General features: G+C 39.5%; 1 protein-coding gene across 2 annotated transcripts in view; it reads right to left on the reverse strand.

Annotated features, from left to right (window-relative positions):
* FRMPD1 (FERM and PDZ domain containing 1) overlaps positions 1 to 15,671 on the reverse strand; it is a 344,165-nt gene that overhangs the window by 49,631 nt on the left and 278,863 nt on the right. For both annotated transcript variants that reach the window (XM_069767303.1, XM_069767311.1), the window contains exons 8-9: positions 13,552 to 13,677; positions 5,196 to 5,315 (exon numbers count right to left, since the gene is read on the reverse strand). In XM_069767303.1, coding sequence (XP_069623404.1) covers positions 5,196 to 5,315; positions 13,552 to 13,677 — 246 coding nt within the window. The remainder of the gene's footprint in view (positions 1 to 5,195; positions 5,316 to 13,551; positions 13,678 to 15,671) is intronic.

Below are 15,671 nucleotides of genomic sequence, written 5' to 3' on the forward strand. Positions count from 1 at the left end.
ACACGTGGACAAGCGATTGTGGCCAGAAACACTACATTTCACTGAAGACACACTGGGGGAAGATTGTGGAATCTGCGGCCGAGTCATACCCTGGCACAGCACATGTGCTTTCAACGCTGAGGATGGCTGGCCCTACTTCTATCAGGGTTTCCTCCACCTCCTACACCAGTTCCTGTACCCCCTTCTGCTCCTTCTCATCCTCCATCTCCAACGTGCTATCTCAGAGCATGTCGTGCACATCAGCCAGAAGCTGGAATCTCTGCAGCACTGCTTCAGCGAAGTGGCAACAGGCTGTGCTGATGCTAATTTGTGTAGGAGACAAACCGCACACCGCGCAGAGTTACTTAAAGGAATAACAGACCAGACAGATCTGTGTTTTTACCACTGAATCTTAAACCAGGCCTGGTCGTGTGTGATAATGGGCGTAACCTGGTGGTGGCTGTGAAGCTTGGCAATCTCACACACGTACTATGCTTGGCACATGTGCTCAACTTGGTAGTTCAGTGGTTTCTGAAAAAATACCCATATTTACTAGAGCTTCTGGGCAAGGTACGCCGAGTCTGCAACCATTTCCGCAAGTCATCTACAGCTTCCACCTCTCTGGCAGTGCTGCAGCAGCACATGAAAGTGCTCTGTCACCGACTGGTGTGCGATGTCGCCACACGCTGAAACTCCACACTGCACATGCCCATTGGTATTCTGGTCAGCTTCTCCACATAACAACTGAAGAGTGGGTATGGATATCTGACATTTGTGCAGTTCTCCAAGACTTTGTGGTCTGGTGAATGATGCTGTGCTCTCAGCAGGCTCATTCACTAGTGGTTTTCAGCTGGGACAGTTGCATCTTGGCACCGTCCTGGTTTAAAACTATCTAGCCCCCAGACTTGGATTATAGCGTGGGACACAATGATGGGCAGGCATGGTATATTGTTGGTTTATTATTTTATTTTTATTACATGAGATTGAGGGCGTTGGAAGTTAGGCGTTACAGCAAGTATGGTTTAATTTAGAACATTAAAGGTGTCTGTGTAATTTTTTCAAATCAAAGACTTTATTCTGGCCATGTCTTTATTTAACATTACAACTATAGGATTAGTAATGGATAGGTGTTTTATAGATGCCTCTCCATTACTAAGCCGTGGGCTTGATGTCACATGAAAGGTGACATCAACCCCACAAATATTACCCCACTTGCCACCGCTACAGGGCAAGTCGGAAGAGCTCGGCAAAGCGCCAGAAAAGGTGCATTTAATAGATGCACCTCTTCTGGGCAGCTGCTGGATGCTGTTTTTAGGCTGGGGGGGCCTATATCAATGGCCCCTTACCAGTCTGAGAATTGCAACCCCCAGCTGTGAGCTTTAGCAAGGCTGGTTGTCAAAAATAGGGGGAAACCCATGCTGTTTTTTTAAATTATTTATTTAAATAATTAAAAAAACAGCGTGGGGACCCCTCTATTCTTGATAACCCACCTTGCAGAAGCTGACAGCTGGGGGTTGCAGCCCCCAGCTGTGAGTTTTGTCTGGTTGGTTCAATAAAATAGGGGGAACCCACATCGGGTTTTTCATTCATTTATTTCTGAACGATCACAGCTGGTTGTTGTCGTGGAAGGATTAAGGCAAATCTGTCACACTTTTGAGCTTTTCAAGATAAAAATAAGGGCATACAGGTTGTATGCAGCTGATATTAGTCATATTTGTATGTTTCCTTGATGATGCCTTGTTTAGTAAAAATCATCTTTTATAGCTTCGATCTTCCAAGCTATGGGGCGTAGGCTGCCCGTGAACTGCATCGATCTTCATTATACAAGATTTCTCCTCCCCTTATCTTCAGACATCCCTTTGATGTCATGTGTACGACTATAAATCCTGCGCCTGTGCATTCTACCTGCTGTTGCTCCTCTGATTTGTTCCACCCTTCTGTGGGCACGGTTTTCAATTTTGATGTGCGCAGGCGCCAGAGAGAACAACAGCAGGCAGAGTGCGTATGGGCGAGATTTCCAACCGCACACATGACGACAAAGGGATGTCTGAGGAATAGGGGAGGAGAAATCTTGTATAATTAAGACAGGAGGCACACTTTTCTTCCAGACAGCCTACGCCCCATGGCCTGGAAGATCGAAGCTATAAAAGATGATTTTTACTAAACAAGGCATCATCAAGGAGGCATACAGGTATGACTAATTTCAGCTGTGTGCAACCTGCACGCTCATATTAACAAGTCAAAAAGCTCAAAAGGCTGACAGATTCCCTTTAAGGATATAAAAAATTGAAAGTTTGAAAATTGCTAATTTTTCGCTAAAATTTTAACAAATAAATGCAAGACATATCAATCTAAATTTATCACTAACATAAAGTACAATGTGCCACAAAAAAAATATATCAGAATCACTGGGAAATGTTGACTCTTTCCAGAGTTATTACCATATAAAGTAACACTGGTCAGATTTTAAAAAATTGGCTTAGTTATTAAGGTCAAAATTGGCTCGGTCACTAATGGGTTAATTGGAAGGATGCAGAGGGTGTTATAGAAGGAATGGAACATCACTTGCCCCCGTCATAGAGTCATGTAGATCGAAAAACAAGGCTATCCAGATTCCAAATGAAATTAGAGATTTTTTGCATTATCATCAGCAAAATATCTGTGTAGAAAAGTGGGTCACAGCAGTACAGTTTTACCTTTGACTGTGACACTGTCAGCTTGCGTCAGTGTTCTGCAAAGAATGGTATGTTTGACCATAAATGACTAAGAATAGTATTTGGACCCATTTTTAATTAAGAAAAAAAAAACTTGAAAAGTCTGTCCGTGTACTGTGTTACTAAATGGGCTGATGGTTACTACTGAGTTATTACCCGTTTTTATGGTGAGAGCACTCGGGCATTACTAAGGTTGTATTTGTGTTAAAGAGCTTTGATACAGTCTTAGGAGACCTCATAGTGTTACACACGGTTTCTAAGGGAAATTGAAGACTTTGCAGTAATTCAATTGACGTTGAACTGATTTGCTACAAATCAAAATTTCACAATTTATTTTTCTAACCCGGCAAAATTCAAATTTCGGTTTAGCTTTAGTTGATGTGTTTTCAGTGCAGCAACAAGATAATTACTGTTATATGGTCATGCAGTAGGGATTTTGTAGCTTCCATTATAGTTTTTCTTTAACCCCTTCAAGCCATAGCCAAATTTCAATATGATTAAATATGCAAAGAAATATGTTGCCTCAGAAAGTAGGAGCTGAGAGCATCTGCTATTTCATTTGTATGCTTACTTATCAGAAGTGACTTATGATTCAATTTCCCCCCTGGCCAGGGGCTGTGGTCTGCGCAGGCCATGAACTGAAGCAGCTCCGAATAGTGGGACACAGACATTACACAGTATATAGCAGGAGGACATTTATAAAATTATCTCAGCACAGGAACATTTTAAATATATTAGTAAAATGTACTTTATTCGTGGGACAATGCCTTTAATGGCTGTGTTTCAATCTACATGTGAAAATGAAGATTACCTGTATGGCAGAATTGGTTATGGTTACTCATACACCTTACTATAATCCTTGAAGAATGGATGCTATTTTTGCTGTCAATTCCTAATGTGATTTACATTTTTTTTGCTCATTCACATTGCATTTTATTATTATTTGTCATAAATAAACTATTAGCACTTCTATTTTTTAAAGCATTCTTACCTTGCAGCCTTTTTTTTCTAAAACTGCATAAAACTTTTGCACAGTACTGTATATCTGACAGTGAATGTTTTTACAGTTAACCACTGAATTGAAATGCAGTCTACTGCACTTGTCTACACTGTTAAAACAAAAAAAGGTATATATATGTGAGCCAGGGGGGCATGGTTCCAGATTCAGCACCGGGCCCCCTGCCTGTCATCGCATGTTCAACTGTATCGGCATTCTGAATGTCGATATAGTTGAAAGCAATGATGAAAGAGGGAGTGTCCTTCCCCCATCAATCTTCCTTGGCATCTAATACCTCAGCACAGGGGGTGCGATGTCTTCGCTACATAGCGCACACTGCACTGAGATGTGCGGCACTTAAGAATGCTTGCTGTGGGGAAATGAGGAGGAGAGGTGAGTATTGTATTTTATTTTTTTTTTGTTTAAATCAGTGAGAATATTGTGGTGGACAGAAAGCTATATGGAGGACTATGGTGTGCATTATACTGCATGGAGGATTATGAGGTGTGCATTATATTGTAAGGAAAACTATTGGAGAGCGCATTATACTATATGGAAGACTATGCTGAGTGCATTATACTACAGGGAGGACTGTGGGGAGGGAGTGCATTATATTATATGGAGGACTGTGGGGAGTGCATTATAGTATATAAAGGACTATGGAGTGCATTATACTATATGGAGGACTATGGAGGTATATTATACTACATGGAGTACTATGCAGAGTGCATTATACTATATGGAAGACTATGGGGAGAGTGCATTATACTATATGGAAGACTATGGGGAGTGCAGTGTACTATATGGAGGACTATGGGGAGTGCATCATACTATGTGAAGGACTATAAGATGCATTATACTATATGTAAAGCTATGTGGGGTTTTTTATAATATTTGGAGGGCTATGTGGGTGCCTTTATACTGTATGCAAACAATTATACTGTGTGAAGGTTATATTATATGTATTATACTGTGTGGAGGGCTCTGTAGGGGCCAATATACAGTGTGGAGAGTTGTGGGGCCATTATACTGTATGTAGGCCCATGATATTGCATGGAGGGCTTTCTGGGGTCACAGTTGTGGGAACATACTGTGTTGGGGTCAGAATACTTTTATAGAGGAGTTAAGGGGTGAGGTACAGTAGGGACATCATACTGTGTGTGTGGATGGTACTGTGGAGGAATCCACTGTGGGTGTATTTTACAGTGTGTTGTGGGGCACTTTTGTTGATATCATACTTTATGAGTGCAATGAAATGGGAATTTAGGGTTCCAGTAGGAGGAAAATTACTGTAAATGCTGCAAAGTTGAGACATGCTCTTCAGTGACCCCACCAAATATTTATTTATGTTCCTTTGGGATGGAGTGTGAGGGGGCCAAATTAGAACTTCTGTTATGGGCCCCCCATGATTTCTATGTATGCTCTTGGATATATACCAACACAATGTAAGTCAAAAGGACACAAAAATGAATATACCCTTATATTAAAGTGCAGCAAACACTTACCTGTAAGTACAGATATTCAAAGGCAACTGGATCCTCCTGCAGGAGGTCTAAAGGATCTTTGGGTACAAAACAAACTCTGAAGAGACATCTATAGTCATGAGATTCTTTCTTCTGCACCACCTAAAAAGCACATATAGCATTACTATATTCAATAATCTATATTTCCTCTGTAACTTTACTTTTGTATTTTGAGTTAGAGTCTTATGTGTTATCAGGATTTCTAGGAATGGCAACAAATGAGGGCCATTACATTGCAGTATGGGTTGTGGCTGCATTTATCACAGACTACAAGTGACATATAAATCTGCTTTGCTATGACTCATTCAATTGAGTATATGCTTATTAACCCCTTTCTGATATCAGATGTAATAACCTGTCCATGTGCCCTCGACCATTTTGACCAGGGATGGATTATTACATCATATTGATCGCCCACGCACATGGGTGGTGTGCGGGCAATCGCCACCGGGTTTCAGCTGAGTCTGACAGCTGACACCTGGCACTAACTGCCAGGAGTAGTCATGCACCGCTCCTGGCACTTTAACCCCTTCATGACCCAGCCTATTTTGACCTTAATGACCTGGCCGTTTTTTGCAATTCTGACAGTGTCCCTTTATGAGGTAATAACTCAGGAACGCTTCAACGGATCCTAGCGGTTCTGAGATTGTTTTTTCGTGACATATTGGACTTCAAGTTAGTGGTAAATTTAGCTCAATAATTTTTGCGTTTATTTGTGAAAAAAATGGGAATTTGGCTATAATTTTGCAATTTTCAAATTTTTTATTTTTATTCTGTTAAACAAGAGAGTTATGTGACACAAAATAGTTAATAAATAACATTACTCACATGTCTACTTTACATCAGCACAATTTTGGAAACAAAATTTTTTTTTGCTAGGAAGTTATAAGGGTTAAATTTGACCAGCGATTTCTCATTTTTACAACGAAATTTACAAAACCATTTTTTTTAGGGACCACCTCACATGTGAAGTCATTTTGAGGGGTCTATATAGCTGAAAATACTCAAAAGTGACACCATTCTAAAAACTGCACCCCTCAAGGTGCTCAAAACCACATTCAAGAAGTTTATTAACCCTTCAGGTGCTTCACAGCAGCAGAAGCAACATGGAAAGAAAAAATTAACATTTAACTTTTTAGTCACAAAAATGATTTTTTAGCAACAATTTTTTTTATTTTCTCAAGGGTAAAAAGAGAAACTGGACCCCAAAAGTCATTGTACAATTTGTCCCGAGTACGCCGATACCCCATATGTGGAGGGAACCACTGTTTGGGCGCATGACTTTTTGAATGAAAAATTAGCTCCAATCTTTAGCGGACACCATGTCACGTTTGGAGAGCCCCTGTATGCCTAAACATTGGAGTTCCCCCACAAGTGACCCCATTTTGGAAATTAGACCCCCCAAGTAGCTTATCTAGATGCATAGTGAGCAAAATAAAAAAGTACTTTTTTTCACAAAAAATTTCTTTTAGCCTCAATTTGTTCATTTCCACATGGGCAACAGGATAGAATGGATCCTAAAATTTATTGGGCAATTTCTCCTGAGTACACTTATATCTTACTTCTGGGGGTAAACCACTGTTTGGGCACACAGCAGGGCTTAGAAGGGAAGGAGCGCCATTTGACTTTTTTAAATTAAAAATTAGCTCCAATCGTTAGCGGACACCATGTCGCGTTTGGAGAGCCCCTGTGTGCCTAAACATTGAAGCTCCCCCACATGTGACCACATTTTGGAAATTAGACCTCCCATGGAACTAATCTAGTTGTGCAGTGACCACTTTAAACCCCCAAGTGCTTCACAGACGTTTATAACGCAGAGACGTGAAAATAAAAAATAATTTTTCTTTCCTCAAAAATTATGTTTTAGCAAGCAATTTTTTATTTTCACAAGGGTAACAGGAGAAATTGGACCCCAATATTTGTTGCCAAGTTTGTCTAGAGTACGCTGATACCCCATATTGGGGGTAAACCACTGTTTGGCCACAGGTCGGGGCTCGGAAGGGAAGTAGTGACGTTTTGAAATGCAGACTTTGATGGAATGATCTGCGGGTGTCACGTTGCGTTTGCAGAGCCCCTGATGTGCCTAAACAGTAGAAACCCCCCACAAGTGACCCCATTTTGGAAACTAGACCCCCCAAGGAACTTATCTAGATGTGTGGTGAGCACTTTGAACCCCTAGGTGCTTCACAGAAGTTTATAACGCAGAGCCGTGAAAATAAAAAAATTATTTTTCATTCCTCAAAAATTATGTTTTAGCAAGCAATTTTTTATTTTATTTTTGAACGCAAGATTGGCTGGTGGCGCCATGTTGCGTTTGGACACCCCTGATGTGCCTAAACAGTGAAAACCCCTCAATTATAACTCCAACACTAACCCCAACACACCCCTAACCCTAATCCCAACTCTAGCCATAACCCTAATCACAACCCTAACCCCAACACACCCCTAACCACAACCCTAACCCCAACACACCCCTAACCCTAATCCCAACCCTAACCCTAATCCTAACCCTAATCCCAACCCTAACCACAACCCTAACCCCAACACACCCCTAACCCTAACCATAACCCTAACCACAAGCCTAATCTTAACCCTATTTCCAACCCTAGCCCTAATTCCAACCCTAACTCTAATTCCAACCCTAACCCTAAGGCTATGTGCCACTGTTGCAGATTCGTGTGAGATTTTTCCACACCATTTTTGAAAAATCTGCAGGTAAAAGGCACTGCGTTTTACCTGCGGATTTACCGCGGATTTCCAGTGTTTTTTGTGAGGATTTCACCTGGGAATTCCTATTGAGGAACAGGTGTAAAACGCTGTGGAATCCACACAAAGAATTGACATGCTGCGGAAAATACAACACAGCATTTCCGCGCTGTATTTTCCGCACGATGGGCACAGCGGATTTGGTTTTCCATAGGTTTAGATGGTACTGTAAATCAGATGGAAAACTGCTACGAAACGGCAGTGGCCAATCCGCTGCGGATCCGCAGCCAAATCTGCACCGTGTGCACATAACCTAATTCTAACCCTAACCCTAGTTCTAACCCTAATTCTAACCCTAACCCTAACCCTAGTTCTAACCCTAACCCTAGTGGAAAAATAAAAGTAAATATATTTTTATTATTGTCCCTACCTATGGGGGTGATAAAGGGGGGGTTAATTTACTATTTTTTTTATTTTGATCACTGTGATAGGTTTTATCACAGTGATCAAAATGTACCTGGAACGAATCTGCCGGTCGGTAGATTCGGCGGGCGCACTGCGCATGCGCCCACCATTTTGGAAGATTGCGGCACCCATGGAGAAGACAGACGGACACTGGGAGGCTCAGTAAGTATGAGGGGGTGGATCAGAGCACAGGGGTGGATCGGAGCATGGGGGGAGCGGACAGGAGGATGGTGGGAGCGGACAGGAGGACGGAGGGGATTGGACCACAGTACGGGACAGAACGGAGGACTGGGGAGGAGATTGGTGGCGGTGGGCAGATCAGGGTTTCCAGCCATGGCCGATGATATTGCAGCATTGGCCATGGCTGGATTGTAATATTTCACCACTTTTCATAGGTGAAATATTACAAATTGCTCTGATTGGTTGTTTCACTTTCAACAGCCAATCAGAGCGATCGTAGCCACGGGGGGCGAAGCCATCCCCCCCTGAGCTGATGTACCACTCCCCCTGTCCCTGTAGATCAGGTGAAATTGGAGTTAACCCTTTCACCCGATCTGCAGGGACGTGATCCCTCCATGACGCCACATAGGCGTCACAAGTCGGATTGGCACCGACTTTCATGACGCCTACGTGGCGTCACAGGTCGGGAAGGGGTTAACCCCCGAAATGGAATGAGATTGCAGCATTCCAGGAGCTGGCAGAGGGCTGACAGCCCACCTGCCTTTGTATCGGAGACCCCGCATCTTTGGTATCACAGTGTCTGCAATGACCTGACCTATAAAACTTTCCCACTAATTAACCTCTTTAGTAAGCACCATAAAGAAAAAATAAAAAACAAGGCAAAAAACAATGCTTTATCATCATACCGCTGAACAAAAAGTAGAATAAAAAGGGATAAAAAAGACAGATTTAAAACGATATCAATGAGGTATCATGAGGTATTGCTGTAATCGTACTGACCTGAAGAATAAAACTGCCAAATCAATTTTACCACTCACGGAATGGCATAACCACCACCCCCCCGTAGAAAAAATTCCTGAATTGCTGCATTTTGTTCATTGTGTTTCCCCAAAATTGGAATATAAAGCAATAAAAAAAGTCATTTGCCTCAAAATGGTACCAATGAAAACGTCAACTCGTCCCACAAAAAACAGGTCCTCACATGACTCTATGAGCCAAAATATGGAAAAATTATAACTCACAAAATATGGTGATGCAAAAACTATTTTTTGGAATAAAAAGCATCTTTTAGTGTGTGACAGCAGCCAAACATAAAAACTCAATATAAATCTGGTATTGCTGTAATTGTACCAACTGAAAGAATGAAGTTGCCGAATCACTTATATCGCATGAAGAACGGCGTAAAAAATAAAGCCACTTCTTCACATACTGTTGATTTTTTCATTCTGTCTCCCAAAGATCGCAGTAAGGCTCGACGCATATTTATAACCCCAAAAGAATGTTCATCAAACATAAATACGTATTATAAATAAATACTTTATTTGGACATAAAGGACATGATATAACAAAATTTACCATAAAAACTAGAGACTTTATTAAAGCATATAAAAAAATATTAAATAAAAAACCTAAAATAAATTTACATTGTATGTGCAGGGCAGGGCAGGTCAAACTGATTGGTAATCAATCAAAATAATTAAATAAACATCAAATAAATAGTGGTAATCTATACACCGTAAAATAAAATTATTTAGAAAATAATATTTATATATACATATAATGTATAGAAATTGTATAATATTTTTTATACAAATTGTATAAAAAATGCCTGTGCATATAAATATTTCATGATAAGATATATATTAGTGCGAAATATTATGACTAATTAATCAAAAAATGAATTATATAATCAATAGTAAACCAAGGTGCTTGAGCTTATAAATATTTCATAACCAAATAATTCATATAAAATATATATATTAGTGCAAAATATTTAAATTAATCAATATAAACTCTTTGAAAAAAACAGTAGTGCAAACCTAATTAATGTGACAGCAGTGTTTTAAGATTAAACATATTATTAAGGTGTAACAACATCGGTAGCCAATGGATAGTGCAAGAAAAAAACCACAATACCAAACAAGTATTAACACGCCACTGCCCCCGCACACACCCCTCCAACGCACGTTTCGCTACAGCTTCGTCAGGGAGCGATGCACATTTATCCTGCGCTCTGCACTGAGTGCTTACACGCTGATCCAGTGATGACAGCAGGTGATCAGCGACCAAAAAATGGTCCTGATCATTCCCCAACGACCAACGATCTCCCAGCAGGGGCCTGATCGTTGGTCGCTGTCACACATAACGAGATCGTTAGCGGGATCGTTGCTACGTCACCAAAAGCGTGACGTTGCAACGATATCGTTAATGATATCGTTATGTGTGACTCTAGCTTAACTAGAAACTAAATGGCTAAACTCAATGGAAAACAACAACCTCCTGTGGTGCGACAGTAATTGCCTTAATTACAGAACAAAAGACGGTGATTAGAGGATGTTAGCTAAAATCCTTCAGGTCATTTGACCCGTCTCTGGTGTTAAAGCAACATTTTAGTGGTAAAATGTAATTTATTCTTTCTTCATCTTTCAACGGTATAAAATTCTGTGAGGCACATGTGGTATCAATATGATCACTGCACCCCTAGATGAATTAATTGGGGAGTGTAGTTTGTAAAATTAGTTCACATAGGGGGTTTCTGCTGTTCTGGCAAATCAGGGGCTCTGCCAATGTGACATGGCACCCTCAAACCATTCTAGCAAAATCTGAACTCCAATATGGCGCCTCTTCCCTTCTGAACTTTGCACTGTGCCTCAAAAGTAGTATTCCCCTACATATGGGGGTATCAGTGTACTCAGGAGAAATGACACAACAAACTGTATGGTGCAATTTCTCCTGTTACTCTCATGAAAATGCAAAATTTGGGTCCAAAATAACATTTTTGTGGAGAATATATGATTTTTGTATTTTCACGGCGTAACTTTATAAACTTCTGTGAAGCACCTGGGGGTTCAATGTGCTCACCATGCATCAACATACATTCCTTGAGGGGTCTAGTTTCCAAAATGGGGTCACTTGTGGGGGATTTTCACTGTTTAGGCACATCAAGGGCTCTCCAACAAACTTTGGTGTCCATTGTTTCCTGTTACCCTTGTCAAAATAAAAACAATTGGATCTGAAGTTAATTTTTTGTGGAAAAAAGTTCAATGTTCATTTTTTTTTCCACATTCCAAAAATTCCTGTGAAGCTCCTGCAGGGTTAATAAACTTCTTGAATGGGAACACATTGAGGGGTACAGTTTTTAGACTTTTGGGTATCTTCTATCATACAGACCCCTCAAGGACTTCAAATGCGATGTGGTTCCTCAAAAAATGGTTTTGTAAATGGTGTTGTTAAAATGAGAAATTGCTGGTCAAACTTTTAACCCTTATAACTTCCTAACAAAAAAAAATTTGGTTCCAAAAATGTGCTGATGTAAAGTAGACATGTGGGAAATGTCACTTATTAAGTATTTTATGTGACATATCTCTGTAATTTAAGGGTATGAAAATTCAAAATTCAAAAATTGCAAAATTTACAAAATTTTCACCAAATTTCCATTTTTTCACAAATAAACGTAAGTCATATCAAAGAAATTTTACCACTATCATGAAGTACAATATGTCATGAAAAATAATCCCAGAATCACCGACGAAAACATGTTGCCCAGGGTCCAACCTCTTTTTGCCACAAACCTACAACCCTGAGATATGATTTTTCTAAATGTGTTATCTTGATTGATGACTGGAAGATTTTTTTGGGGATAATATTTTTAACTTGATTATATTGTAAGCTGTAAGATGTGGAAAAAGTAATAGATGCCACATTAGTTACTGTACATTTGATGCAATATTCTTCTTATCAGATAGGAGTTGATTTCTTGTTTTGTTTTTCATTTTTGTAAATGCACCCTGAATCAACTTAGTCAGGATGCTCAGACTGTTCACGTCCATATGGGCAGAAGCATCCCTTGTTAGGGCAGGAGCAACTGCAGAGGGCACGACACAGCAGAGTGAGAGATGCTTCTACCTGTACGGACGTGACACGGAGAACAGTCTGAACTTCATTTGGGTGAGATCCACAATGTTTCTTCCTTTTTCATTCACTTTACTGCACTGTGACACTTTACTCATTTAGTCGTAGCATTACTAATCAGATACGTTAGTTAGCATTCTTACGAAAGGATAGGAATGATTTTTTGTGGTTTGTGGTATCTTGATAGTAGATGTTAGGTTTGGATTTGGGTTCTTGCTGCTCTGCTGAATTTTTAAGCCATGATTTAATTAAGTTAATTTTTAATAGTATCCTCTAGGCTGGATGTGTTTATAATACTGAGGAAGTGCCCTGTAAAAGACAGAAACAAGGGCCTTTATTGCTTAATATTCTTCCATGAAGGCCATATTTGTGCAGGTGTCTATGAAAAGTACTTTGTATCACACCTCCAGAGTCTTCTAAATCTTTCTAAAGGTCTTTTGCAGTCACCTTGGGGATTCTGATTTGCCTCTCCTGCAATCGCACAAGCAGCTCTCACTGAAATTTAGCTTGGTCTTCCAGACCTTATCTTGACCTTCACTATTCCTGTTAACTGCCATTTCTAAATTACATTTCAAACTGAGGAGAGGGCAACTTGAAAATGCTTTGCCATCTTCTTATAGTCTACTCCTGCTGTGTGGGTCTCCACTATTTTAATTTTCAGAGTGCTAGGCTGTGACTTAGAAGAAACCATGACTGCTGTTTTTTAGCACAAGGTTAGAGGAGGCTGGGTTTTTATAAAGCTGGGAAATTTGCATCTCCTGGCCTTTCCTAATGATGATAGTGAGCAAGCAATAACCTAACAGGCTAATTAAGGTCTGAACTCTTGGTCGCAGTTATCTGAGCACACAAATCTCTAAGGGTGATCATACTTTTGCACAGGTCCATTTTCCTTTTTGTCATTTTTTAAATTGGAGGTGTTCAAAAACAAATTCAATCAAGTATCACCCATGACATACTTCACAATCTATATCCCTACAAGGAATTTTACATAAAGTAAAGCTGAGAGACACAGAAAAAAATGTGACAGACACATATTACATTATTGCAGGTTCTTTTAAAAATGTACAACACTCACCTGTTCTATAAGTTCATCTTCATGGAGTAGGTAATGCTTTGAGATGCTATATTGTTCTTCAAGTGCTAGTGCAAAGTGCTCAATTACATTGATCGATAGCTTTTCTTTAAGGGTCATAAGGATGTCCTGGAATGATCAAACATTTCACACAACTATTGCACCATTGTGCACCATTTTAAATGGGTTTTGCAGTTTCAGAAAACCTCTTTCCCCAGGCACGGTTTAAAGAACAAAACAAACTGTGCTTTACTCACCTCCCCGGATCCAGCGTTGAGTTTCCATTGTTGCTCTTGATACATGTTATCATCTACAGTGCTGATGTCATATCGACAGCGCGGCATCCAGTCTGTGAGCTCATCGGCTCTATGTTGCTCATGTTTCCTACATGTGCAAAGTTGCAGAGCTCATAGATTCTTTGCAGCACTGCTGACATGATGTCAGCGCTGCAGACAATAACAGACGCTGAGAGCAGAGGTGGAGAGTCTTCACTGGATCCTGGAAAGGTGAGTACAACAGATTTTTTTTAATTTTAAAACAAATGTCCGCCTGGCAACAGGGGTTTTATAAAATGGGAAAAAAACACTTTAAGGCTTCAGTAATAATAGCTGCAACTTTTACTTTTATACCAACTGCCCTCCCAGTCTACATTAATTTCTACAATTGCTCCTTTGTATGACTCATACATTTGTTTGCCAGGGCTTCACTTACATATTTTAAAACATATAGTTCTGACAAAAAAAAAAAAGATACCAATGTTTTTGGCCAGCTATGGACAATCTGTTTCATTGTGGGTATCTATGAAATAAAAAAAAAATATAAAGGTTCATGTTTTTCTTAATATTTAGATAAACTGTTAAGCCCCATAGGCCAGACACAGATCTACCTCCAGAGAGTTACTGGTGTGAGACATGCAATCATTGACACTTAGCTCTCATAATCACACAGAGGTCTGCAGTGAGATCAGACCTAACATGGTACAGCAGAGTTAACACGGTACAGCAGAGCTAAGACAATACACTGGAAGTGAACTTTGTCTCATTACAAATACATTTACAGTTGTCCTTACTTTTATGCCATGATTAACCCTGCTATTCTCCTGTTTACCACTATACACTTGTTATCTTCCAGTCATTTTTGACCGGACCTAATAAAGTCTTGATTTTTAGCTAATTTAAGTGTTTTAATTGAATAATTTTTGCAGTATTATATTGTATGTGAACCTGGTTGTTTATAAACAAATGACAAATGGAAAGAAAAACTTACTTTTTATTTTTTTTTGTGTCAAAACATTTAACATGGCTTTATTGGAATATTTATGCATATTGCATATTTGCACATACAAAAATAATTATTCATCCAACTGTAAACTATAACTAATAACAATAAACTAAATGTAAATATATTATTTTCCAAAAAAAAAATAAAAATTAACAGTTCAGTTTTTTTTTATGTAAAATGATAAATAAGTCACATGGTGCAAAATTTACTGTTTGCAATTGTCACAGGTATAATTGACATGTCTTTTGCATAAATATTTTTCACATCTGTAACATATCACATTTGATTTGTGATTGCTTGATGTTGGACAGAAGTCGCATCGTTTCTGTTTTAGGCTGGTTGTGTTGCTGGTGGCGTCCGTGGGTATTGTAGCAGTGCTGGTGTAAGCTGTTGGTTCACTTTCTTTATCTTGCTGTTGGATCCTGTGGACAATGGCTTCCGCTCCATCAGCTCTGGGTGTTACCTTTCGTTCTTCAATATATGGGCTAACCAGTGATTTTCCCAACTCCTCTATAAAAAGTCTTCTCTTATATAGTTTATTTTTGTTCCAATTTGGGTCTATTTCCTTTCATAGCACGAATGCATTGTTTGCTGACACATCAAGCATATTGTAAAAAATCACCATTGGCCACCGATTTGTTTTGCGCTTACAGGTGTAAGTGCCTATCAGTCGATTTAGAGTATCAACAGCCACTTTTGTAGCATTATATTCTAAAATGATGTCCGGTTTTCTGTCATCTCTATTACTGATTTCACTATCATGATGCATTGTGCTCATCAGAATTACCTGCTTGTGTTTCTTTGGGATGTAAGAAACTACTGTGGTATCCTTAGTAAAATAA

Source organism: Ranitomeya imitator, chromosome 1, assembly GCF_032444005.1.
Source record: "Ranitomeya imitator isolate aRanImi1 chromosome 1, aRanImi1.pri, whole genome shotgun sequence".
In the NCBI taxonomy this organism is placed as follows: domain Eukaryota; kingdom Metazoa; phylum Chordata; class Amphibia; order Anura; family Dendrobatidae; genus Ranitomeya; species Ranitomeya imitator.